This window comes from Impatiens glandulifera, chromosome 1, assembly GCF_907164915.1.
Source record: "Impatiens glandulifera chromosome 1, dImpGla2.1, whole genome shotgun sequence".
NCBI lineage: Eukaryota > Viridiplantae > Streptophyta > Magnoliopsida > Ericales > Balsaminaceae > Impatiens > Impatiens glandulifera.
Window position 1 is genome coordinate 47,388,012 of NC_061862.1, and position 27,646 is coordinate 47,415,657.

The window sequence follows — 27,646 nt, forward strand, 5'->3', positions numbered from 1 at the left end:
AAAATAGGCTCATTTAGTCTATTTTAATAAACCGTAATTAATTTTTATTTATATATTTATTAATTAAATAATAATATATTTTATCTCTTCTTCTTTTTAACGAGTATTTATATATATAAATTTTTTACATTATTAATTATTTTAATTTTATATTTTTTATGTTTTACTCTTATATTAATATTGATTATTAATTATTTTAAAATTGCTTTGTCATAATAGTTGAATATAACACTGACTTATCCTTTCAACAATAAAAATCTTTCAACACAAAAATAAATTAATTAATAATCAAGAATTGGATAATAATAGCAACTCATTTATCAAATAACAAAATAGTAAAATCAAATATTAGACAAAAAAAAAATATTTCTTACTACTACCATAAGTTATTAATCAAAAATTAAATAAAAAATTATTATTTTTTTTGTTTATATTAAAATAAATAAATAACTCTTCACAAAAATATTATAGTAAAACACAAAATTCATAAATAAGTTGTTAAATATTTTTCTGAGAATTTAAGAATGATGATAAATAAAAATTGATAAAAAAAATAAAATTAAATTAAAAAGAAAAACTAATATAAAAAAATAAAAATTAAGAATGAAATAAATTTAACTAAGCTTTTTTTTTTTTATAGTACATGATCTTTTATTAGTAGTTCGTGTAATTGAACTACTTATAAAAGTAGCTATCTTAAATTTTTTTCCTAAAAATTATATAGATTATTAATAATTAATATTATTAAAAATGTAATAAGAAAATCACAAGCAAATTAATGAATCTAAATAATTGGTTGAAACTTACTTAAATTGTTTTAATAATAATATAGATACCTACGAGTTGAAAATAATAATTTATTTTATCATAGGTTTTAAAAATAAAATTAACTAAAAATAGAACCATCTAAAACAACTTATCTTAATATAATATAACTCAATGAAAGTAATTTAGAAGTATTTGAGAAGATTTGGAAACAGTGAGATTTAGTGATTTTAAGTTAATCATAGGTTTTATTTTATTTTTATTATTTTTTTTTATTATATATGGAATGTTATATATTTATATATATTATAAATATAATATTAAGATATAAGTTAGAATAAAATATTTAAATTAAACCCAATCCCCGCTTTGTCCTTCTCTTACTATTATGGTAAGATCTATGCTTTATTTGAGGAGGTGGTTATTGATTAAGTTGTTTTTATCCTAAATTAAATATATCAATATATTTATATATTAAAATATCCAAATTATTCTTAATTTTTTCTATAATGTAAATTAATTATTAAATAAAATTGAAGAGAAAAAAAGGGTAGTGATTAGTTGAGAGTATTTTGTATATATTTTAGTACTCTCCTCCTCCAAGAAAGAAAGAAGGCATCATCTCTCATTCATTCATTCATTCAAGTTTATCGATCATAATATCTGATTCAAGTACTCTACAACACACAGCAGCAAACAATGGTGAATCCCATTCATGAATGGTGGGAAAGGGGGAAGCTTTTGGGTTCCGGCGGTTTTGGGATGGTGAGCGAGGCCCGTCCTCTCCCTGGCACCCCTCTCTTCGATCACCTTCCCCAATTGATGGCAGTCAAATCATCTCGGAACGGCGAATCTCTCCGCATTGAGAAACAAATGCTGTCCAAATTCAAAGGTCATCCAAACATTCTCCGTTATTATGGGACCGATATCACTAATGAAAAAACAGAAAAAGGAATCAACGTTCCTCTTTATAATATATTCTTGGAATACGCCTCTGGCGGATGCTTAGCAGATGAAATCGCCAAGACCCGTGGACTAGGATTACTTGAGGAAGATGTTAAACATTACCTTAAGGGAATATTGCTTGGTTTGGAAAAGATTCATAAATCGGGTGTTATTCATTGCGATATAAAACCAGAAAACATCTTGATCGCTGATGACAGAGTTCCAAAGATTGCGGATTTCGGGTTGGCGATGAAAGGGGCGGGAGTGAATTCGAAAAGGCCAGGGACGCCGGAGTTTATGGCGCCAGAAATTATAAGACATGGAGTTTATACTACGGCGGCGGATATTTGGTCGTTGGGATGTACTGTTTTACAGATGATCAATGGAAGGAATGTATGGGGAATCCCTTTTAAGAGTAAATATATTAGTTTGGTTGGAGGTTATAATGTGATTCCAGAAATCCCAAGTGGATTAATATCCTTGGATGGTAAAGATTTCTTGAACAAGTGTTTTGTGAGGGACCCTTTGAGGCGATGGACCGCTAAATCGTTACTTAACCATCCCTTCTTAGCGCAACAAAAAGAGAACACCAACTTCGAATTAGATCGGAACAACCCCACCAATGATTTATCTTCACTTGTCAGAGAATTGAAATTTTAGTATACTCGCTTCAAAATCAACTTCAGATAACCTCTCTTCTAGCTTATTGGCCAACTACAGCAGCCTATTTGAGGTTACGGGGATCCATCTGTCAAACTGTTAATTCCCCTTTAAAGTGCTTGTAATAATTGAGATATAAATATTATGTATTTTTAAAAAAAATCAATAAGTATAAAGGATAAATGGATGGAACAAAGATATAAGATAAAAGTATAATATTCATTTGATTCTTTTTATTTTCATTAATAATTTCTCCTCTTCTTAATATTTACATTTTTTTTTTTTTACCGCATCTAAGTTTTTTCTTTCAATTATTATTATTAAAAAAACATAATAATTTTTCTCTTAAATTTTTTTTATTATTCTAAATATCTTTTTTTTTTAAATTATTGTACATACTTACATCTTAATTATTTCTCTCTCAAAATTTTATTTTCCTTTATTTTTTAAATAAATTTAAATTTATTTTTAATATTAAAATTAATTAAAATTAAAATAAATAATATTTTATATTAATAAATTGCATAATTTAATTAAAAAGTAAAATATCAGTAAAATAAACTTATCCAAATAAAATCAATCAATTGTATCCTAACATGTTTTATAATAATAAAAATGAGTTTATACTTTATAATGGTATGTAATATGTACAGTAATTTAACAAAACTATATTTATAATTAATAAAATAAATTTAAAGATAGAAATTATTAAGTGTATTTTAATAATAATAATAACTAAAAATATTTAATATATATATTAAATGTATCCCATTCAAAAAAGAAAAAATGTGTATATTAAGAAACTAAACAAATTATTAATAAAAATAAAAAATAAATAAATATTTTACTTAATCAGCAAGTCTAATAACTCTTGTCCATCATTTCTTACCGTTTCACTATAAATATTTGACTACTTTATTGTTACTCATAATTTAATTTCTAACATAGTTTCATAAATTTTACATTCTTTGTTTAACTAACTTTTTTAAGCTTATTTAATTGACTAATGTAATTTAATGAGTGTGTTTGTGTTACGATCCACGAACAAGAAAACACACCCTCCTCGGTCCTATGAAGCAATTGGGCCAGCTTTATGTTCTGTTTAATAATTCATTTTTTATCTTCTCTTATATTTCTTTAAAACCAAATTCTGTTATTTTGAAAAGTTGTTGTAACAAGTTTGTAACCGACTTTTGGGTAATTCAACCTCTTTAAATGCTGATGTCCACCCACTTTTTGGGTCTATGAATTGAATATTTTGGAACTTGGTGCTCTAAGTTATCTCTCGGCCCTCATCCCCCTTCTAGGACCGCTAGGTGTATTCTAGTGGTATTCTCTTATCACCTCGATTTCTTCTCTCTTAACCTCGAATTCTTTCCTCACTCTATGTCCGCTGCGTTTGAGTATTGAATTCTATCATCGGTCCTAAAAATCAAGAACTTGTTTCTTGAACTAAAGAACTCGAAAGGCTCGATTATAGTTAAAAGCTTAACATATTGGTATCAGAGCTGGGCGATTCTCAACATGGTATGAACTCGCCAGCAATCAAAGATGGATGCCCTCAAGGCCCTTATTGAAAACATGTCCCAACAAACAGCTGCAATGCAAGCTGCCATAGACCGAAGATTTGATGCGGCTGAAGAAAGAATGGCAGCCTTTGAGAGCGGGGCATCTGGAAATGTGCAAGAACCCCGCCACAGACCCTATGAAGATAATTCTTGCCACGGTCATTCCTCATTTAGGCCCCAGCACCCTGGCCAGAACCGCGACCATCACTATGCTCCTCCCACTCGGCTAACCAAGGTCGATTTTCCTCGGTTTGATGGGTCGGATGTCGAGGGCTGGCTAATATCTGCTGAGCAATTTTTCAAGGTGGATAAAACTAGGGATGCCACGAAACTAGAAACTGCACCCATTCACTTTTCTGGCGAAGCAAGAATGTGGTATGGATCTTATCTACAGAATCGAGACCATATGGAGGCCCTATCTTGGGACGTGTTCAAGAGAGATCTTATGACGCAATTCGGACCAACTATACATGACACTCGAATGAGACAGTTGATGAATCTGAAACAGGTTGGGTCGGTTCAATATTATAATCTGCAATATATGTTGATCTCTCAAAAACTCTACAACATGCCAAGGGAATACGTCATAGATTGCTACTTGTCTGGTCTAAGGAAGGAAATTGCAAACTGTATCAGGTTGCGATTCCCGGATTCTCTAAACGAAGCAATGTATCGGTCCTTAATGAGCAATGAGAATTTGTACAGTGCCGAGCCACCACTACTGCCCAATCCGAGCAACGTCAAACCAAGTTGGCAAGGCACGAACAGAACCCCATACATAAAGCTGAGCTCATCATATGGGTCCTCTTCGAGTGCAAATCAGGGCCATATTAAGCAATTAGACCCGGTCTCAATGGATGAAAAGAGAAAGAAGGGCCTATGCTACACTTGCGATGAAAAATGGCAACCAAACCACAGGTGTAAATCAAAGTTATTCATGGTCTCGGCCAATGATCAAGAAGTCGCCCCCAAGTCTCCAAAAACCTGCTCCGGAGGTAGACCTTGATGATTCTCTTGTGCAGCCTGACGCAGTGGAAGAACTAGCCATATCCTTACATGCATTGACGGGTTCTAAAACCTTTCAAATGCTCCAGATTCTTGGTAAGCTTTATCAAGCAAATATGAAGGTATTGACAATGACAGGGTATGATATTGTGCTGGGAATCGAATGGTTGATTACTCTAGGTCCTTCAAAATGGGACTTTGAAAAATTAACACTCTCTTTTAAAAGGGAAGGGATAACCACGGTCTTGCAAGGCATACCCCATACACAAATCAATTTAATGAAGGGTGATGCAGAAGTTATAAGTATTCAATGCCCAGAGATGCTAGCAGCAAGGAGGCAAACAAGACAACACTCTCTTCGTCGGGGTCGACGAAATTCTGATGGGGGAGATGATGTTACGATCCACGAACAAGAAAACACACCCTCCTCGGTCCTATGAAGCAATTGGGCCAGCTTTATGTTTTGTTTAATAATTCATCTTTTATCTTCTCTTATATTTCTTTAAAATCAAATTCTGTTATTTTGGGAAGTTGTTGTAACAAGTTTGTAACCGACTCTTGGGTAATTCAGTCTCTTTAAATGCTGATGCTCACCCCACTTTTGGGGGCTATGAATTGAATATTTTGGAACTTGGTGCTCTAAGTTATCTCTCGGTCCTCATCCCCCTTCTAGGACCGCTAGTTGAATTCTAGTGGTATTCTCTTCTCACCTCGGTTTCTTCTCTCTTAACCTCGAATTATTTCCTCACTCTATGTCCGCTGCGTTTGAGTATTGAATTCTATCATCGTGCCTAGCAATCAAGAACTTGTTTGTTGAACTAAAGAACTCGAAAGGCTCGGTTATAGTTAAAAGCTTAACAGTTTGTTTGGTTTTAAAGATCTTATTGTCTTTTTCTTTCTAAACTTTTATTATTATCAACAGGGATTAAATTTTTTATTTTTCTTTTATTTTTAATTATTTATCTTTAGATATTTTGAATTTTTTTATTTTAGTAGTCTATATCTCATAATTTACTATAATTTTCACAATTTTTTTTTTTTGTAAAAGTAGATTATGAACCGATTTTTATTTTATTTTATTCAATTATTTTTTAAAATTCTAAATATATATTTAAATTTAACATTTTAATATTAAAATAATGTTTGTAGACTTGCTTTTTACCCCATTTATAATTATATATAATCTCAAGCCAACCATCTCTATAATGTCATCCATTGGGTTCCAATTTAATTAAATTTTGTTTAATTAAATTTTGGATATTTTAAAATAACCCTATAAGGGATAAATAGATAAATATAGTACACTAGATAATATGAAAACAAATAAATTAATTAATTAATATATATTTTGTGATAACTGTGATTGAATTCTTATAAGAAAAAAAATGAGGGTTAAAAGAGACAAATAAATAATAAGAATCAAAACAAGGTTAAAGCTATAAATGGGGTTGTGTGGCTATTTTTTACTCTGCAATTTTCTAGTTTATATTTTTAATGAATCAATTAGTTAATTTAGAAGTTAGTTATATAGTTTTGACAAAATAGTTTTCAAAATTAAGTTTTGATTAAGTTTCTTTGTTTAATTAGTTTGTTAGTTAGGTAGTTCCATTTTAATTGATTAATATTTTTTTTGCAGGGTATGGAAACTATGGTGAAAGGATTCAACTAAGGACAGGAGTTCGATCGTTAATTATTTGATGATAAAATGTTAATTATTTGATGATAAAATGAATTTAAAAGGAATTAAAAATCGATTTTGATAAACTCTTTAAATAAAAATGAAATCTAATAATCTTGTGTAACAGAAATTATTTTTAATCTTTGTAGGAAGATTTTGGACCATTAGATGAGCGCTCAAATCTCATCCAACAGCCCAAAATGCTCTAGGCCCCGCTACAACGGATTTAACGCGCAAATAACCGCACTGGATCAACTAACGGGATTGACTAACCCCGTTAGTCAAGCCATTGATCTCCCAACGAAACGCGGACATCATCAAACGAAACAACGTCGTTTAAGTCTTCTTTTTCGTTGGGACGTAGGGCTCACCGGAATCGCGACCTAGCCATTGTTATACATGTTTGTTAACATGTTAGAATGATTTGCAAGCAACTGTAATCATATTTGATAAAACTGAAATTTTAAAATTCAAGCATAAAATTAAATTTTAAAAATATGTTTTCTTGGTTTTAATCCGAGTTTTTTGATTAAATTAGTTGTTATACATGTTTTTAACATGTTAAAATGAATTTCAAACAACTGTTTCACCACTTCGAACAAATATTATTTTGAAATTTTTTGGATTTTGATTCAATCTTCAAAAATTGTTTTAATGATAATTATTTCAAAATTAATGGAACAAAAACCCGGCCTTGAAATGACCTAATTTGAAAGATCCCAAAATTTGATCTAGAAATTGTGTTTTAAAACTGATCATTGTAAGGATTTCAAAATTGTGATTTATGTTAGGGATTTTGTGGTCTTCATGATCATATGAACTTATGAACTTACTGTAGTTTACGCATCATAATTTCATGATCGCAATCAAAAGTTATGGACTTCAGAAATTTTGGACCAAAACAAAAACACTCGGTCCTATGGTTTAGCCTGGGACCAAAGATCCTCGGTCATGTTCTTCAGCAGGGATCGAGAAAACGCACATTGACCGTGGATCCTAGGACCGGTTTATTCATATAGGACCAAGCCCTAGGACAGATTTTTCGAACCTAGGACCGTGAAAGTCGACTAAGAAATTGACCTAGGACCAAGCCCTCCTCTAAGCATAGGACCGATATTTCTAACCCTAGGATCGAGCCCTCCTCTTAGCCTAGGACCGGTGTTTCTAACCCTAGGACCGAACTTTCCTCATAGCCTAGGACCGATGTTTCTAACCCTAGGACTGAGCCCTCACTTAGACTAGGACGGGTAAACCTAACCATAACCCTAAACCTAAGATCGATGGCTACCTAAGACTAGGAACGAGCACCTAGACCGGTAGACTAGACCTGGGACCGACCCTCCTTAGTCTTCGACCGTGCCATCCAAGTTTCAGACCGAGCCTCCTGAGCCTAGGACCGAGCTCTCCAGTCCCTTGACCCATGCGACCGAGGCACGGTATAAACCACCCCAATCTTGACCGAGCCCGACCGAGTCTAGATCGACCCAACCAAATCCAGAACCTAGGACTTCGGTCCTAAGGCCTATTTGGTTCCACTTTTCAAAATCCAAAATTATTTTTATAATTTTGGAACCCGAACCCATTTTCAAATAATTCCAAAAGGTCAGAAAATGATATTTTTATATTTTTAGGGTGTTTCCTAAACCAATGCTTTCGATAAGACCCCGTTTAGAATTTATTTTTAAATTCTAACATTTTCTCTAATATTTTCAGGTTTTGTTAAATTTGAATACCAGCGTAACATGTACACACCCTTTTTAAATAATTTTGTACAATTACTTAAAGTTCATCCTTGTTTAAGACTCTTGGAATACTAATTAAAGGTAATAAATGTTATAGTTGGATTTATAAAAGCCATATTTTGTTTATTTTAGAAGAATTTTCGAAAACCGTTCTTAGGCGGGCCCATAGGACATAGCATGAAAGCCCTTTCCCAACATAAACAGACAACGAACCACCATTTTTTCAAAAACTCTAGTACTCGAAATACGTTTTTACATATATCATTTTATTTATTTTCATAAAATCTCTTGACGACTCTGATTTCAAATAAATATTCTTTTTAGATTAGTTATGTTTGATTAATTTAAACCGGGTTTAAGTTAAATTGTTATTTAGCCTCCAAGATTATTTAAATTTGAACGAAAGATTAATTATTTTACATAATAAATTTCTTCTGCTCCAGGTATTATCAATATTTTTTAAAAACTAAATGTTTCATTTTAAAAGGATCCTAACACACAAACCAAGGTTGAAACGGATCGAACCTCAAGCCATCCTGCGATATGATATTTCCCCTATATTGCCACGTGTCCGCCTCATCGTGATACGTGCTAAGATATGGGACCAAGAGGTAGAGATGACCGTTTCTAGGGACATTACAATATTATATATGAAAACATTATGGGCCTCCCCAATAATTCAATAAATCCATAATCTCTCATTTTTACCCTTTTTTTTAGTCGTCCACCTTCCTACCTTTATGGTCCTTCTAGTTGCCCACCTCATCTTTAACTTTAAGAATATCTAAATTATTCACATATCTAGCTATTTCACTAGTAATAAACCGAATTCGAATTTATTTAAATTGGTTCGGTTTTCAAACTTTCTTAAAAAAATAAATATTTGAAAAACCCGAACCAAAAACTCGAATAAGTCAAAAACTGAATCGATGAACAACCCTAGCTCTAATATCTTTGCAATCTAGGTTAAGGTCCTTCTCAGATATAAGAGAAATCTTAGCTTAAATACCTAAGCCTAACCCTATATGTTAGTTAATTAAGAAACTTGGGATCTGAAGTTTAAGGACTTGGCTAGGGTGCCTAGGGAGTTTCCGAGGTTGAGGTTGGGTTAATTAGAAAGATATCCTCTAAGGCTTTATTTTGGTAGATCATTCACCTCATTTGGCAATATAGAATTCCTCATCGGTCGTTAAATATTATGAATCTTTATCAATGATTACCGTGTCGCGTGGTATCTATTGGTCGACATATATCGAATAACGTACTATGACTGATATGTACGAGTAGTTGGTGATCACACCTTTAATTTTATTGCTAGTTTAACTCGTATGGTGCATCCTAGATTTATTAATCTTCGGTTGAAGCTTTGATGCCCTAAACTTGATATAGTCGGGTTGCGGGCTTTTTCTCCATAGATACACCATCCATGATGGACTGAGGCTAATATCAATTGGTAGTTAGTTCTTAAACCGTCAATTTGATAGTTCATATGTGTCTAATGGAATTTGTAGCTAAATGTTTCGTCATTTGAAGTCTAACCTACCTTTACTTAGCTCTTACGACATACACTATTCTTCAAATGGCTCTCCCATTATATAGAGGTTGAATTACGTTTCAAAGCTAGTACCAAGTTATTCATTTGCTTCTTTTGATCATTTGGATAATTCATGAGAAACTTTTGGTGCACCCTAGCTCGACTCTTGTTGATAGAACCCGAGTGGCTCTTAGTTGCTTCGGTTGATACACCACTTACTTTTAGATGCAAATTAGATTGACACCTCGGGGTTTAAAAACCATTTGTAGCCACGCTCAATGCTAACCTTTTGGTTACTCATTAACTCGATTTGGTCTCATAGTTGTTAGAATATAAGATAATATATATATATATGTAAGATATTATCACAATATTATAAATTGTGATGCTATAAATATTATATTAAAATAAATATCTGTAAGATATTATCAAAATATGATAAATTGTGATAATATCAATATTATCTTATATTATTATATTAGTTTTATTATAATCTTAATGTAATGTATATATAATAGACATAACTTATGTAATTCAAAATATCATTTCAATACAATATTTCTCTTTTCTAACACGGTATTAAAGCTAAAGTTTTCTTCTTGAGCTACAAAATCAAGTCTTCCGCTGACTTCATGAACGGTTACTTTAGTAATTGATGGAGGACTTTAATAATGCTTTATTAATTATTATTATTATTTTAATAATTTTTTTCTTTTTAAATAATTTTGTTAATTTTTTATTTCTTCGGCATTCATATTCTCCGAGTTTTGATTTTAGTTGTTGATTCAGCCAAGCATTTTATGCCAATGGGATTCCACCTCTTCATTGGTTTTTATTTTATGTAACACATGGACATCCCCGTCATTGGATGGATCTCGAGACTCACGAGTAACTTCGGAGTTCATTTAGTTGTTATTTCACCACCAGTATTTAATGCCCATGAATTTTGACTTCTTCGTTGGTTTATCAGTGAACATATTGACATCCTCTAACTGGATGGAGCTCACGAGTTTCTGAAGTTTGAAGAATACATCATCAACATCTCGATCGTATTCAACCTCAAGTTGTTCAAGTGTTTTTCATCTTGAGTTTGAGGAGGGATATTATAATATTAGATAATATATATGTAAAATATTATTACATTATTATAAATTGTGATAATATCATTATTATATTAAAATAATGTATCTGTAATATATTATCACAAATTCACAATATGATAAAATTTGATAATAGCACTATTATCTTATATTATTATATTAGGTTTCTTATAAGCTCAATGTAATGTCTATATAATTGACATAACTTATGTAATTCAATATAACATTCTAATACAATTTATCTCTTTTCTAACAATAGTCTTAGTTATGATTAGTGAAAGGGAAGTTGATCATGTCGTTCTGCCTTGGAAGTTGGAATGAAGAGTTGAAGCATGCATACTAGAAGTTGGTACTAAAATCGCTACTAAGGACACCATGAATAAGGGAAATTTGATTATACCTCCACATGCATGTGCATGCATGTAATTTTTACCCTTGACTTACCCACAAGTTAACCCAACCAGCCTGGGTTGACTTGCCCCTTTACCAATCCAACCCGCTCCGATCCTCTTATCGACCGATGGTTGCCAGCTCCGGTTCAGCGTTGGACCCATCTTCTGCCGTTCATGGTGGTTTCCGGCGAACCCTCAGGAATTTTTTTTTCATTTTTTTACAAAATATAAAAACACAAAATTAGTATCTAAACGTCATACCGGCTTAGGCCATTAGTCTTATTTATTTTTATTACTTTTATTTTATTTATAACACGTCGAGATTAATTAATTATTTTTAACCTATCAAGTATTATTATGCTTTAAGGCCTGAACTTTTTCTTTCATTAATTGTATCCAATTTGGATCTATAAGATAGATAATTGTGCCAAAAATTTCATATATGGGTAAGTAGTAGGTGTGTATTTCTTTTGGGAGAAAAAACGACTTAGCGTTATTTCAATAAAAATTCCCAAAAAAGGGAAAAAATCAAGAGTTTTAAGGGATCATCCTAGACAAGCCTAGAACGATTTTGAGTTCGTAACAGTTTCTAAATAAAAGCTAAAAAAACAAAGAACGTAAACGTATTATCTCATTACAATGATTTCAATTCTAGTGATTTTTGTAAAAGGTAGATTCCAACTTCTACATATGTTACAATTTGCTCCTTATTTGGAATTATCCTCCAAGTTCCTGCGAGGGCACCGCAATCTGAGACGATATCTCTCCACAGCTCTTCGATGCTCCTGCGGGTTCTGCCATAAACTCTTGCATTTCTCTCCTGCCAGATATTGTATACCAGTGCTCTAAAGCCGCACTTGAATACATTTGTTGCGAATTTGTTTTCTTTGGCTTTGAGCATTGCTACCTCTTTAATTTCTTTTCATTCATTCGGGAAACAGAACAGCTCCATGCTCTTTGCAAATCTATCCCAAAGTTCCGATGCGATACTATAGCTCACAAATAGATGATCAATGATTTCTTCGTTTCTGTTGCATAGAAGACAACTCAGCTCTGGTAGACTCATATACTTGCTGATGCAAGTCTCGAGTGTTGAGTCTTTCTTAGAAGGCGAGCCATAGGATGACCTGGTATCACGGAATGATCTTGGTTGACCATACAAGAGGAGCTCATTCTACTTTCTGTGCTTTTTTCTGGGTTGCCTCCCATATTCTCTTTGAAATCAGCTTCCTATTTTCCTTAGTTTTCCACTCATTAACGGAGGGTCTGTCGTGAAGTTGTATGTTACTTATGTGATATAGTATCCTATGTGCCTCTAGAACTCTTCTCAGGATTGATTCCCAATTCTCGTCTTTAATGTCTTTGATTTTCTCCACTACACAGTCCATTCTGATGCGAGTATTTTTGAACTCCTCCTTATGAATGATTGGCTGGTTTTCAAACTAAGGGTCGTGCCAGAATAATGTGTCTTTCCCGTCCCCTAGTCGCATGTCGAAAAGATCTGCAATATCATTTCTTAGTTTATGAATTTTTTTCAGAGACCAGCTCATACCTTCATTGATTCTACAAGTCCAGATATTGGTTTCGTGTTTCATAAATCTCGTGTGTACCCATTTGATTCATAGTGATTCCTGGTTGCATTCCATTGCCCACAGATGTTTGAAGGGTAGAGTTTTGTTCCACTCGACACAGTTCTTAAGGTCGATGCCTCCCTCCTCCTTCGGTTTGCAGAGAGAGGTCCATTTGACTTTCTTTCCTCCTCTTCCGCTACTGCCTCAAATGAAGTTCCTCATCATCGTTACAAGTTTCTTCATTACTTTTTTCGGAATGACAGTCTACTGCGCCTAGTAACCAACTATGCTCATGACTACACTCTTGATAAGCTCAATCCTCCCTACATAAGAAAGCTTCTTCGTTGCCCGGCCAGATATCATGTTTTATAGCTTTTCAATCAGCAGCTTGCAGTGTGATATCTCAATCTGTTTCACAGTTAACAGAATCCATAAATACCTTATGGGAAAACTGCCTTCCGCTATGCCCATGATGTTGAAGATGTCCTGCTTTGTTTCATTGTTCACGCCTCCGTAAAATGCCATACTTTTGCTTTCGTTAATAGTAAGACTTGTAACCTCGGAAAAAAAACGTTAGTGCAACCCTAATAGTTTTAATGGAATTAATGTCAGTGTACCCCATAGTTGTCAATAGCGTATACCGCTAAATAGCGCCAAAGCTTCTCATGACTATAACGTAAACCGAATAGTGTAGCGAGGGCTATTTGAAAATAAAGCGTTAAAACATGTAAATATCAAAAATAAAAAATATTACAAAATTAAAAGTTTAAAACATAAAAACCATTCATTCTTAAACTACAAAAAGTTCAAAACATAATCTAAAATTCATTGTTATCATTTTCTTTATCAAGATCGAGATTATCTTCTTCATTTGAAATTGCATAATGTTCAGCATCATTCTCTTCTTCATTTTTTTCATCGAAATCAAATTCATCTTCTTCATCTAAAAGGTTAAATGAGTTAGATGTTTCTATTGGTCTTTTCCCCCTTGACTTAGATGTTATTGCCTTCGAGCTTCTTAAAGGTGTAGATGAAGTTGTATTTGATTGCCTCAATGTATAATGAGCTTCATCAACTCCAGAATATCGGCTACATCTTGCCAAGTCAAATCATCACCATCATGAACAAAGTCACGCTCTTCATTAGTATCCCTATCAACCAATTGTTTTCATCATCTGGTTCACTTAATATAATAGGATCGATGATATCACGGCTATCATATCGACGCTTCAAAGCTCTATTGTACTTTATGAACACCAAATCATTTAGGCGTTTTTGTTCCAATCTATTCCTTTTCTTGGAATGAAGCTGCATTTATTTGTATAGTTTTATCAAGATAATATTGAGTTTTTAAATAAGTGATACTGTGATAGTGATATTATAACTATTATACTTACATGTTCAAACACTAACCAATTGCGCTCACAACCAGAAGAGCTACAAGTGAGACTGAGTATCTTTTGGGCGAGTATTTGCAATTTTGGTGTCGAAGCTCCATATGAGTTCCACCATGCAGCTATATAATATCAATTGTTCTATAACTTCCAATTTTTCTAATTAAAGTTAAAAGAATAAATAAAATATTTTTTTTTACCTAGTGATGGAACCTTTCTCATTTCGACTACAACTTTCTTTCCAAAAAGTCCTTCAACTTGTTTATACTTTAACAATCTAGCGTGAATTGTTCTCTCAGTTTCAGGATCATTAGTCGCCTCCTGATTGCATTATACAACCCAGTAATAACTTCCTCATCCTGTTCTATCTAAGTATTTGAATAAAAGAATTCAGAGTTCAAGTCTTGATGAAGCCGTATTGCTATATTTTATCAATTACCTCAAAAACATATTTGTATTTATCTTCATTATTATCAAATTCTTTTTCTATTTCTCTTTAGCTCTATTCATTGCCTTATATATATAACCCATAGCAGGTTTCTTCTCCCCATTTACCAACCGAAGTACCTCCAATAATGGTCCACCGACTTTCATAGCATAAATGATTGAATTCCAAAATGAAGGCATCAATAGAACTTTTTGTGCTTGCTTACCCGTCTGTTCTTTTGCGAATTTTCTTTTGCTCCAATTTTTAAAAGTAAACATTTTCTCAAATTTTGTTTATCTGCTGAAAGCTTCTCATAGTTAAGAATGCGGTTACAAAACGTGTTTTAGCTGGTCTAATAAGGTCTCTCATCATGTTCAACAACATAGTTCAGTTATATATATATATATATATATATATCCATTAACACTAATGACTCGTTCAAGTGCTCTCTTCAAATCCTTCATTTTGAATATGTCTTCAAACATCAAATCCAAACAATGTGCGGCACAAGGGGGCCCAATACAAGTTTGGATATGTCACCATCAACTTCTTTCTAATAAAATACAATAACATAATAAGTTATTGAATTAGACTATCAAATTACTAAACATTAAAAGATATAATTTAGTATGTTAAAAAATTACCGGCATAAACATTATTGATGCATTGTCGGTGACCACTTGAACAATAGTATGTACTCCAATTTTTTGCACAAATTTGTCAGTAACTCAAACATTTTCTCACCAGTGTGAGAGTAGTTAGATGCATCAATGGATTCAATAAACATGCTACCTTTTGGGGTGTTCATCAAGAAATTGATAAGAGATCTCCCTTTTCTATCTCTCCATCCATCAGTCATTAAACGTACAACCATTCCTTGCAATTTCTACTTCATTTTGTTTAAAAATTAGTTTCGTATGGTCAATTTCCTTCTTTATGAGTGGTTCTTTCACCTCGTGATATGTAGGTGGTCTCATTCCAGGACCAAATTGTCTAATTGCTTCAATCATTGGCTTGAAACTATCATATTAACCACATTGAATGCGATTCCTGCATCGTACATCCACCTTGCAAATTTTTGAGCGGGCATCATATCTTAATTGTTTCTGAACTTCTTGAAATTGGATTGATTTTCCAGTTTGATTCTTGGTGTCTAGCTTAAATAAAGAATTTATAGGACCTAATTGTCGTGGGTTTTTTTGTGTTACTATTAACGAGTTTACCAATGAAGAAATTGACGCCAACCGCTTTCCACGAGATGAATTAGGACGTGAATCCATATCATTTATTTTCTCTTCTACCTCAACATCATCATAGAAATGAGTTATGGATTCCATTATAATCTTTTGAGATAACTTTTCTCAAAATGATCTTTTAAGGTTTGTTTGACACATGCTGGAATTTTTGGACACACTTTTGTATTTTTGTATCCACCAACAAGATGTTGTTTAAATCTTATTATCCCACCTTTTGTAACTTTTTGGCAAAAGTTACACAATATCCCATCACTAATCTTATCTACGTTAACCATCCTCCCATAGTTCCATCCTATATTTTTTCCTGATTCTTCTATGTTTTCCATTCAATACTAAAACAAAACAAAACAAAATAAATAAATAATATAAAATTATTACTAAAACTTATATAAATCTAAACTATCAAATAAAAACTTACCAGCAAGTTGACGATTTGGCTGTAGAAAATGGCTGTAGAAGACAAAATGGCATGAGAATAGGAAAGAAGAGAGAGAAAAGAATTGGAAAATAAAAGAAGAGAAAGAGAAGAATTGGAAAAGAAAAGAAGAGAAATAGAAGAATTGGAAAAGGCTTAAGAGAAAAAAAGAACAAAAGAATATAATAAAATAAAAGAATAGTGAGAAGACGAAGAGTCATAAAGAAAATAAGGAAAAAATAATAAAATAAGGAAATAAAATAAGATAATTTGGGAAATTTGAAAAAGTCAAATAAATATATTAATTTTTTTTAAAAGCGCGCTATAAGGGGGCATTGTTATTAGTGATATTGGCGCTATAGGTAGAAAGACGGCGCTATTTGAAAGTGTGTAGCCAATTGCGCCTTATAGCTACAAGGGGGCGCTACGCTACGCTATTCGCTATAGCTAGCGCTACAGATGCTATTGACAACTATGGTGTACACTAGGATGAACAAATCGTCAGTAAAATATAAATGGGTTACCCCATCTACCTCACAGAAAGGGTGAAAGATGTATGAACGACTCTTTCGGAACATCGCGAAAATACTCTCAAAGATCTCCATGATAGCTATGAAAAGGTAAGAAGAGAGGAGGTCCCCTGCCTCACCCCGTTTTCACCCTCGAAGTAGCCTCTGTGGACTCCATTGACACTAACAATAAAATAGGTTGAAGAAACGCATTGCATAATCCAATCAATAAATATGAGATGTGTCTAGTGTAAATCTGATTAAGGAAAGGTGTTAGAAGAAAGTGAATTTGTTGATGATGTAAGTGGAGTAAATGAAGGAGTAATATCACATAAAATTAATCTTTCTATGGGTATTCAAGTAGGTAAGTCGAATGCATCATCTAAAGGAGTATAAGGAATTCGAATATCAGAAGATAAATTATTATCAAATAAAAAAAGATGTTTATGAAAAATGAAACCTCTATTAAAGAAATTGTATGATCATCTAGATTGAATAGTTTGTAGGCCTTCTGTTCTTGACCTTGATTCCAGATATATGCATTTAGAGGCTTTAGAATATCTTTGTGTGACATAATATTGGTGGCATATCAAATACATCCAAAAAAAGTTTAGAAGTGTGTAATTGGTTTCTTACCATACAGTCAGAGAAATGGGTGTATTTTATTGAAAATTTTGGTGAGTAGTAAGTGATAATATGGGTTGTATGAAGTATGGACAAAGGCCACAAATCTTTTTTAGAATAGACTATTATGAATTGTCCTAACAAGTTGTAATAGGTGTTTGTGTTTTCTCTTCACAACACTATTTTGTTGTGGGATATAACAAAACTCTTTGATGAATAATACCAAATTCTGAAGGAATGGGTTACATTGTGAAAATGTAAATTTAGTACCATTATCAGTTCAAATGATTTTAGCACTTTTATCAAACTAATTATGTGCATGTCATGTGAAAGAATTTCAATAAAATGTGTCACTTAAGATTTAAAATGTATCATAAAAGTCCATGTATAACGAGTATAATCATCTACGACAGTAAGCATAAATGGTGTATTAAGGATGAAAGTTTATTGATGAGGATCTATACATCAATGTGTAAAAGTTGAAAGGGTAGAGTTATTTAATATAGCTAGAACGAAAAAACAATCAATATTTCTTATAAACTAAACTTGGACAATAAAACAATATATATATATATATATATATATATATATATATATATTATATATATTATAGCATTAACAAAAGTATGTCCTAGTCTTCTATGTCATACATCAGGTGAAATGGAAACATGGCTAGAACTAGAAGTACTACAATTAAAATTAAACTTATTATCAACATAGATTTTTCAAACAACTAAGATCTCTAGAAAGTTTCTCTAATCTCACTACATCATTATTGTCCAGGTTATGCAACACACAAAATTTTGGATGAAAAAAAAAATCAATTTCATGACTTTGGTTAGTTTGGCTACTAAGAGAAAATTATGTTGAAAAGTGTGTATACAAAATACATCTTTAAGTGTAATTTATGTAGTAAGGTGAATGGTATGAGTGTGTGTGGATAATTTTAGTGGTGTTTTGCATCATGTTTGGATCACAACTTATATGTTTACTAGCACCGCTATCTAAAATCCAATAACTAATTTTCATTTTATAAACATTAGGAGCATACAAATCCATACATGGATATTCATTAGATGGTCAAAGTTTACTGAAAATTCATCATGTGACTTACCTTTCAGCATTTTCATTAGTTCATATTCACATATGCTTCCTGTTTCTCAAACTCTTCTACCTCAAATGGAGTCTCGACCATGTTTGTATGAGACTTGTATAAATTCTTCCCTTTTGCAATATCCCTTTATCCCCTTTACCAATTAATATATTCAATGCTTTCATTTAAAATTATTGGATATTAATTCTTCCCCTTTTTTTGTATTGATAGCAGAGAATCCAACCTCCTTTAAAACAACTCCTTACAATTGTGATACAATTTAATTCATCATAAATTTATTGATGAGATGAATAAGAATTTCACTTTTAATATTGACAGATATACAACATTTTCCAACTCTTATCTCACAATTTAATTCATTACAAATTTATTCACGTGAATAATAGTATTTCACTTGTCATCATATATAGAAATACAAATTTCTGAAAACATTATGTTTCCAAATAACATCATTATACAATTTAATTCATAATTAATTATCAAAACTGCAATATTTCAAAAGCTCATTAATGTAAAAAAATATGTATAAATTTAATTCATACTTCCAAATAACGGTATTACAATTTAATTTAATAATTAATTATTTTTCAACTTTAAAATATAAAAATTATATTGTTTTAAGAAAATATGTATAAATTCAATTTATTAAATTTACAAATGAGATAAAATAATAAAGATTTTACTGTATTCTACCAAGACCATGGAGCCCGACCGAGATTTTTTGACTTAGGACTGATTCCTCCCCTTAGCTAGGAACGATATTTGTAACCTAGGACCGAATCTTATTTTAACCTAGGCCCGAGAGCCTTTAACCTATGACCGATGATTAGGACTAAGCCTCACTTAGCCTATGACAAATAAACCTAACCCTATGACCGAGCCTCCCTTAGCCTAGGACAGATGTTTTAACCCTGTGACAGAATACCTAGATCGGTATACTTGGACCTGGGACTAAGCCACCCGAGCTTTGAACCGAGCCTCCCAAGCCCAAGACCGAGCTCTTTGGTCCCTTGACCCATGCGATTGACCCATGGTCTAGACCACATCGGTCTTGACCGAGCCTTGATCGGCCAAACCCAATCCCAAAATTAGGACTACTGTCTTAAGACCTATTTGGTTCCACGTTTCAAAATCCAAAATTATTTTTGTAAATTTGGAACCCGGATCCTTTTTCAAATAATTCTGAAGGGCATAAAACTGATATCTTTATATTTTTGGAGATAGTTCCTAAACCCCGTTTGGAATTTATTTTTAAATTATAATATTCTCTTTGATATTTTCAGGTTTTGTTAAATTTGAACATTGAAGCACACATGTACACACCCCACCCCTTTTTAAATAATTTTGTACAATTATTTAAAGTCTATCCTTACTTAGGACCCCTATACTACTAATTAAAAATAATGAAGTTATAATTGGATTTATAAAAACCAGACTTTGTTTATTTTAGAAGAATTTTGTAGACCGTCCTTAGGCGGGCGTGGAGGACACAACGCGAAGCCCCCTTTCTCTAGCGTAAACAGACAACAAACCACAATTTTTTAGAAACTCTAGAATAAATATGTTGTACACATATCATTTTATGATTTTCATAAATCTCATGGAGACGCTGATTTTCAAATAATAATCTTTAAATTGACTATGTTTTTATATAATTTAACTCGGGGTTCAAGTTAAATTGTTATTCTAGCCTCCTAGATATTTAAAATTTGAACTAGTGATAATTATTTTTACATAATTAATTTCTTACCGCTCCAAGTATTTTCAAAATCTTGTAAAAACTAAATGTTTCATTTTAAAAGATGTCTGACACGCAAACTAAATTTGAAATACATCGAACCTCGATCCTTCTTGCGGTAGTTCTTCCATATTGTCATTTGTCTCTTGACACGTGCTAAGCTATGGAATGGGGCACAAACCATGGGGATTATAACTATCTTTTCATATTCTTCCTTCTTTGAGTAAATTTCAATCCTAAAAGTAGTGTACATTCAATTGGATATTTGTTTACTAGATTTTATCTTTATTGAGCACAATCTCTTCTTTATTGCATGCATCAGGAACTTGTGATTTGATCTTTAAGTTTGGTGATATTTGCTCTTTCGTTATACCCATATATTCCCTCATTTTCCCTTGTTTTCCTACTTCAACTTCACAGAAACTTTGAACATTAATGATTCTTTACCTTTATTATTTTCATGTACATTTTCCTTTACTTTCCTACGATTTTAGATTACAACAACATCCTTTGGTACCTTCTAAATCAAATTATTGGACTTCCTTTGCTTGTTCCTTTTTCTTTCTTCCCATTATTGTAGTAGAGAAGAATATGCAACAAATAGAGCAGATACAAAATAGAGTAATACAGAATACCTAAATAACATATGTAACAAACCAAGAATTGAACCGCAATCAACCTCAAAAGACTTCGTGATCCTTTTTCCCGACCTAGTTCAAACCCAAATGATGTTACTTGATTTTGCAACTTATAAAACCTAGATGATTCCTCCGATGTGCCAAACGTGTCAGACGTACTAACGATCGTGACTCCGACCACGTTCCTCGTAACCGACGACCAAATCAACCGACTAAATTTTGCGCCACTAATGTCTCGGCCGTGTCGATTGTGCTGTCGTGCCGATTGTGTCGATCACAAATTGTGCCGCTCTTTTAGAGTTATAGCTAATGGGAGAAGAGATGGTTAATATCATGTAATTATGATATAGAGTATTTCTTATATATGATTATTAATATATAATATATATATAAATTAAAAGAAGAAAAAAGTTCATGTACTTATACAACTAGCTCATTTAGACGTATATACTAAAAAAGTCATTTAATCATACGTATAATCAAAAATAGGCTCATTTAGTCTATTTTAATAAACCGTAATTAATTTTTTTATTATTTATTAATTAAATAATAATATTTTATCTCTTCTTCTTTTAACGGTATTATATATATAAATTTTTTACATTATTAATTATTTTAATTTTATATTTTTTATGTTTTTACTCTTATATTAATATTGCTTATTAATTATTTTAAAATTGCTTTGTCATCATAGTTGCATATAACACTGACTTATCCTTTCAACAATAAAAAATCTTCAACACAAAAATAAATTAATTAATATCAAGATTGGATAATAATAGCAACTCATTTATCAAATACAAAATAGTAAAATCAAATATTAGACAAAAAAAAATATTCTTACTACTACCATAAGTATTAATCAAAAATTAAATAAAAAATTATTTATTTTTTTTGTTTATATTAAAATAAATAAATAACTCTTCACAAAAATATTATAGTAAACACAAATTCATAAATAAGTTGTTAAATATTTTTCTGAGAATTTAAGAATGATGATAAATAAAAATTGATAAAAAAAACTAAATTAAATTAAAAAGAAAACTAATATAAAAAAATAAAAATTAAGAATGAAATAAATTTAACTACGCTTTTTTTTTTTATAGTACATGATCTTTATTAGTAGTTCGTGTAATTGAACTACTTATAAACGTAGTATCTTAAATTTTTTCCTAAAAATTATAAGATTATTAATAATTAATATTATTAAAAATGTAATAAGAAAATCACAAGCAAATTAATGAATCTAAATATTGGTTGAAAGTACTTAACTGTTTTACTAATAATATAGATACCTACGAGTTGAAAATAATAATTTATTTATCATAGTTTTAAAAATAAAATTAACTAAAAATAGAACCATCTAAAACAACTTATCTTCATATAATATAACTCAATGAAAGTATTTAGAAGTATTTGAGAAGATTGGAAAACAGTGAGATTTAGTGATTTTAAGTTAATCATAGGTTTTATTTTATTTTTATTATTTTTTTATCTATATGGAATGTTATATATTATATATATTATAAATATAATATTAAGATATAAGTTAGAATAAAATATTTAAATTAAACCAATCCCCCGCTTTGTCCTTCTCTTACTATTATGGTAAGATCTATGCTTATTTGAGGAGGTGGTTATTGATTAAGTTGTTTTTATCCTAAATTAATATATCAATATATTTATATATTAAAATATCCAAAATTATTCTTAATTTTTCTATAATGTAAATAATTATTTAAATAAATTGAAGAGAAAAAAAGGGTAGTGATTAGTTGAGAGTATTTTGTATATATTTTAGTACTCTCCTCCCAAGAAAGAATAGAAGGCATCATCTCTCATTCATTCATTCATTCAGTTTATCGATCATAATATCTGATTCAAGTACTCTACAACACACAGCAGCAAACAATGTGAATCCCATTCATGAATGGTGGGAAAGGGGGAAGCTTTTGGGTTCCGGCGGTTTTGGGATGGTGAGCGAGGCCCGTCCTCTCCCTGGCACCCCTCTCTTCGATCACCTTCCCCAATTGATGGCAGTCAAATCATCTCTGACGGCGAATCTCTCCGCATTGAGAAACAAATGCTGTCCAAATTCAAAGGTCATCCAAACATTCTCCGTTATATGGGACCGATATCACTAATGAAAAAACAGAAAAAGGAATCAACGTTCCTCTTTATAATATATTCTTGGAATACGCCTTGGCGGATGCTTAGCAGATGAAATCGCCAAGACCCGTGGACTAGGATTACTTGAGGAAGATGTTAAACATTACCTTAAGGGAATATTGCTTGTTTGGAAAAGATTCATAAATCGGGTGTTATTCATTGCGATATAAAACCAGAAAACATCTTGATCGCTGATGACAGAGTTCCAAAGATTGCGGATTTCGGGTTGGCGATGAAAGGGCGGGAGTGAATTCGAAAAGGCCAGGGGACGCCCGGAGTTTATGGCGCCAGACAATATAAGACATGGAGTTATCTACGGCGGCGGATATTGGTCGTTGGGATTACTGTTTTACAGATGATCAATGGAAGGAATGTATGGGGAATCCCTTTTAAGGTAAATATATTAGTTGGTTGGAGGTTATAATGTGATTCCAGAAATCCCAAGTGGATTAATATCCTTGGATGTAACGATTTCTTGAACAAGTGTTTTGTGAGGGACCCTTTGAGGCGATGGACCGCTAATCGTTACTTAACCATCCCTTCTTAGCGCAACAAAAAAGAGAACACAACTTCGAATTAGATCGGAACAACCCACCAATGATTTATCTTCACTTGTCAAGAGAATTGAAATTTTTAGTATACTCGCTTCAAAATCACTTCAGATAACCTCTCTTCTAGCTTATGGCCAACTACAGCAGCCTATTGAGGTTACGGGATCCATCTGTCAAACTGTTAATTCCCCTTTAAAGTGCTTGTAATAATTGAGTATAAATATTATGTATTTTTAAAAAAAATCAATAAGTATAAGGATAAATGGATGGAACAAAGATATAAGATAAAAGTATAATATTCATTTGATTCTTTTTATTTTCATTAATAATTTCTCCTCTTCTTAATATTTACATTTTTTTTTTTTACCGCATCTAAGTTTTTTCTTTCAATTATTATTATTAAAAAAACATAATAATTTTTCTCTTAAATTTTTTTTATTATTCTAAATATCTTTTTTTTTTAAATTATTGTACATACTTACATCTTAATTATTTCTCTCTCAAATTTTATTTTCCTTTATTTTTTTAAATAAATTTAAATTTATTTTTAATATTAAAATTAATTAAAATTAAAATAAATAATATTTTATATTAATAAATTGCATAATTTAATTAAAAAGTAAAATATCAGTAAAATAAACTTATCCAAATAAAATCAATCAATTGTATCCTAACATGTTTTTATAATAATAAAATGAGTTTATACTTTATAATGGTATGTAATATGTACAGTAATTTAACAAAACTATATTTATAATTAATAAATAAATTTAAAGATAGAAATTATTAAGTGTATTTTAATAATAATAATAACTAAAAATATTTATATATATATTAAATGTATCCCATCAAAAAAGAAAAAAATGTGTATATTAAGAAACTAAACAAATTATAATAAAAATAAAAATAATAAATATTTTACTTAATCAGCAAGTCTAATAACTCTTGTCCATCATTTCTTACGTTTCACTATAATATTTGACTACTTTATTGTTACTCATAAGTTAATTTCTAACATAGTTTCATAAATTTTACATTCTTTGTTTAACTAACTTTTTTAAGCTTATTTAATTGACTAATGTAATTTAATGAGTGTGTTTGTGTTACGATCCACGAACAAGAAACACACCCTCCTCGGTCCTATGAAGCAATTGGGCCAGCTTTATGTTCTGTTTAATATTCATTTTTTATCTTCTCTTATATTTCTTTAAAACCAAATTCTGTTATTTTGAAAAGTTGTTGTAACAAGTTTGTAACCGACTTTTGGGTAATTCAACCTCTTTAAATGCTGATGTCCACCCACTTTTTGGGTCTATGAATTGAATATTTTGGAACTTGGTGCTCTAAGTTATCTCTCGGCCCTCATCCCCCTTCTAGGACCGCTAGGTGTATTCTAGTGGTATTCTCTTATCACCTCGATTTCTTCTCTCTTAACCTCGAATTTCTTTCCTCACTCTATGTCCGCTGCGTTTGAGTAGTGAATTCTATCATCGGTCCTAAAAATCAAGAACGTGTTTCTTGAACTAAAGAACTCGAAAGGCTCGATTATAGTTAAAAGCTTAACATATTGGTATCAGAGCTGGGCGATTCTCAACATGGTATGAACTCGCCAGCAATCAAAGATGGATGCCCTCAAGGCCCTTATTGAAAACCTGTCCCAACAAACAGCTGCAAATGCAAGCTGCCATAGACCGAAGATTTGATGCGGCTGAAGAAAGAAATGGCAGCCTTTGAGAGCGGGGCATCTGGAAATGTGCAAGAACCCCGCCACAGACCCTATGAAGATAATTCTTGCCACGGTTCATTCCTCATTTAGGCCCCAGCACCCTGGCCAGAACCGCGACCATCACTATGCTCCTCCCACTTCGGCTAACCAAGGTCGATTTTCCTCGGTTTGATGGGTCGGATGTCGAGGGCTGGCTAAATTGCTGAGCAATTTTTCCAGGTGGATAAAACTAGGGATGCCACGAAACTAGAAACTGCACCCATTCACTTTTCTGGCGAAGCAAGAATGTGGTAGGATCTTATCTACAGAATCGAGACCATATGGAGGCCCTATCTTGGGACGTGTCAAGAGAGATCTTATGACGCAATTCGGACCAACTATACATGACACTCGAATGAGACAGTTGATGAATCTGAAACAGTTGGGTCGGTTCAATATTATAATCTAATATATGTTGACTCTCTCAAAAACTCTACAACATGCCAAGGGAATACGTCATAGATTGCTACTGTCTGGTCTAAGGAAGGAAATTGCAAACTGTATCAGGTTGCGATTACCCGGGATTTCTCTAAACGAAGCAATGGTATCGGTCCTTAATGAGCAATGAGAATTTGTACAGTGCCGAGCCACCACTACTGCCCAACTCCGAGCAACGCAAACCAAGTTGGCAAAGGCACGAACAGAACCCCATACATAAAGCTGAGCTCATCATATGGGTCCTCTTCGAGTGCAAATCAGGGCCATATTAAGCAATTAGAACCCGGTCTCAATGGATGAAAAGAGAAAGAAGGGCCTATGCTACACTTGCGATGAAAAATGGCAACCAAACCACAGGTGTAAATCAAAGTTATTCATGGTCTCGGCAATGATCAGAAGTCGCCCCCAGTCTCCAAAAACCTGCTCCGGAGGTAGACCTCGATGATTCTCTTGTGCAGCCTGACGCAGTGGAAGAACTAGCCATATCCTTACATGCATTGACGGGTTCTAAAACCTTTCAAATGCTCCAGATTCTTGGTAAGCTTTATCAAGCAAATATGAAGGTATTGACAATGACAGGGTATGATATTGTGCTGGGAATCGAATGGTTGATTACTCTAGGTCCTTCAAAATGGGACTTTGAAAATTAACACTCTCTTTTAAAAGGGAAGGGATAACACGGTCTTGCAAGGCATACCCATACACAAATCAATTTAATGAAGGGTGATGCAGAAGTTATAAGTATTCAATGCCCAGAGATGCTAGCCGCAAGGAGGCAAACAAGACAACACTCTCTTCGTCGGGGTCGACGAAATTCTGATGGGGGAGATGATGTTACGATCCACGAACAAGAAAACACACCCTCCTCGGTCCTATGAAGCAATTGGGCCAGCTTTATGTTTTGTTTAATAATTCATCTTTTATCTTCTCTTATATTTCTTTAAATCAAATTCTGTTATTTTGGGAAGTTGTTGTAACAAGTTTGTAACCGACTCTTGGGTAATTCAGTCTCTTTAAATGCTGATGCTCACCCCACTTTTGGGGGCTATGAATTGAATATTTTGGAACTTGGTGCTCTAAGTTATCTCTCGGTCCTCATCCCCCTTCTAGGACCGCTAGTTGAATTCTAGTGGTATTCTCTTCTCACCTCGGTTTCTTCTCTCTTAACCTCGAATTATTTCCTCACTCTATGTCCGCTGCGTTTGAGTATTGAATTCTATCATCGTGCCTAGCAATCAAGAACTTGTTTGTTGAACTAAAGAACTCGAAAGGCTCGGTTATAGTTAAAAGCTTAACAGTTTGTTTGGTTTTAAAGATCTTATTGTCTTTTTCTTTCTAAACTTTTATTATTATCAACAGGGATTAAATTTTTTATTTTTCTTTTATTTTTAATTATTTATCTTTAGATATTTTGAATTTTTTTATTTTAGTAGTCTATATCTCATAATTTACTATAATTTTCACAATTTTTTTTTTTTTGTAAAAGTAGATTATGAACCGATTTTTATTTTATTTTATTCAATTATTTTTTAAAATTCTAAATATATATTTAAATTTAACATTTTAATATTAAAATAATGTTTGTAGACTTGCTTTTTACCCCATTTATAATTATATATAATCTCAAGCCAACCCATCTCTATAATGT

The 27,646-nt window shown here is 32.1% G+C and overlaps 2 protein-coding genes across 2 annotated transcripts; both read left to right on the forward strand.

Moving 5' to 3' along the window:
- Window positions 1–1,464: 1,464 nt before the first annotated feature.
- LOC124926918 (mitogen-activated protein kinase kinase kinase 20-like) lies at window positions 1,465–2,370 on the forward strand. The gene has a single exon (XM_047467249.1). It carries the CDS (start codon window positions 1,465–1,467, stop codon window positions 2,368–2,370), a length of 906 nt encoding a protein of 301 aa, XP_047323205.1.
- A 2,518-nt stretch (window positions 2,371–4,888) lies between these two features.
- On the forward strand, window positions 4,889–23,494 carry LOC124926927. Its single transcript, XM_047467262.1, has 3 exons — window positions 4,889–5,109; window positions 22,934–23,177; window positions 23,381–23,494. Exons 1-3 carry the CDS (start codon window positions 4,889–4,891, stop codon window positions 23,492–23,494), a joined length of 579 nt encoding a protein of 192 aa, XP_047323218.1.
- Window positions 23,495–27,646: the final 4,152 nt, after the last annotated feature.

What these genes read in the sequence shown, in the direction of transcription:
- LOC124926918 (XM_047467249.1), top strand. Translation starts at nt 1,465, where the DNA reads ATGGTGAATCCCATTCATGAATGGTGGGAAAGGGGGAAGCTTTTGGGT.
- LOC124926927 (XM_047467262.1), top strand. Translation starts at nt 4,889, where the DNA reads ATGATCAAGAAGTCGCCCCCAAGTCTCCAAAAACCTGCTCCGGAGGTA. An exon ending in ATTGTGCTGGGAATCGAATG is followed by an intron (nt 5,110 to 22,933) that starts GTTGATTACTCT and finishes TCATTCATTCAG; the next exon opens with TTTATCGATCATAATATCTG. An exon ending in AATGCTGTCCAAATTCAAAG is followed by an intron (nt 23,178 to 23,380) that starts GTCATCCAAACA and finishes TGTTTGGAAAAG; the next exon opens with ATTCATAAATCGGGTGTTAT.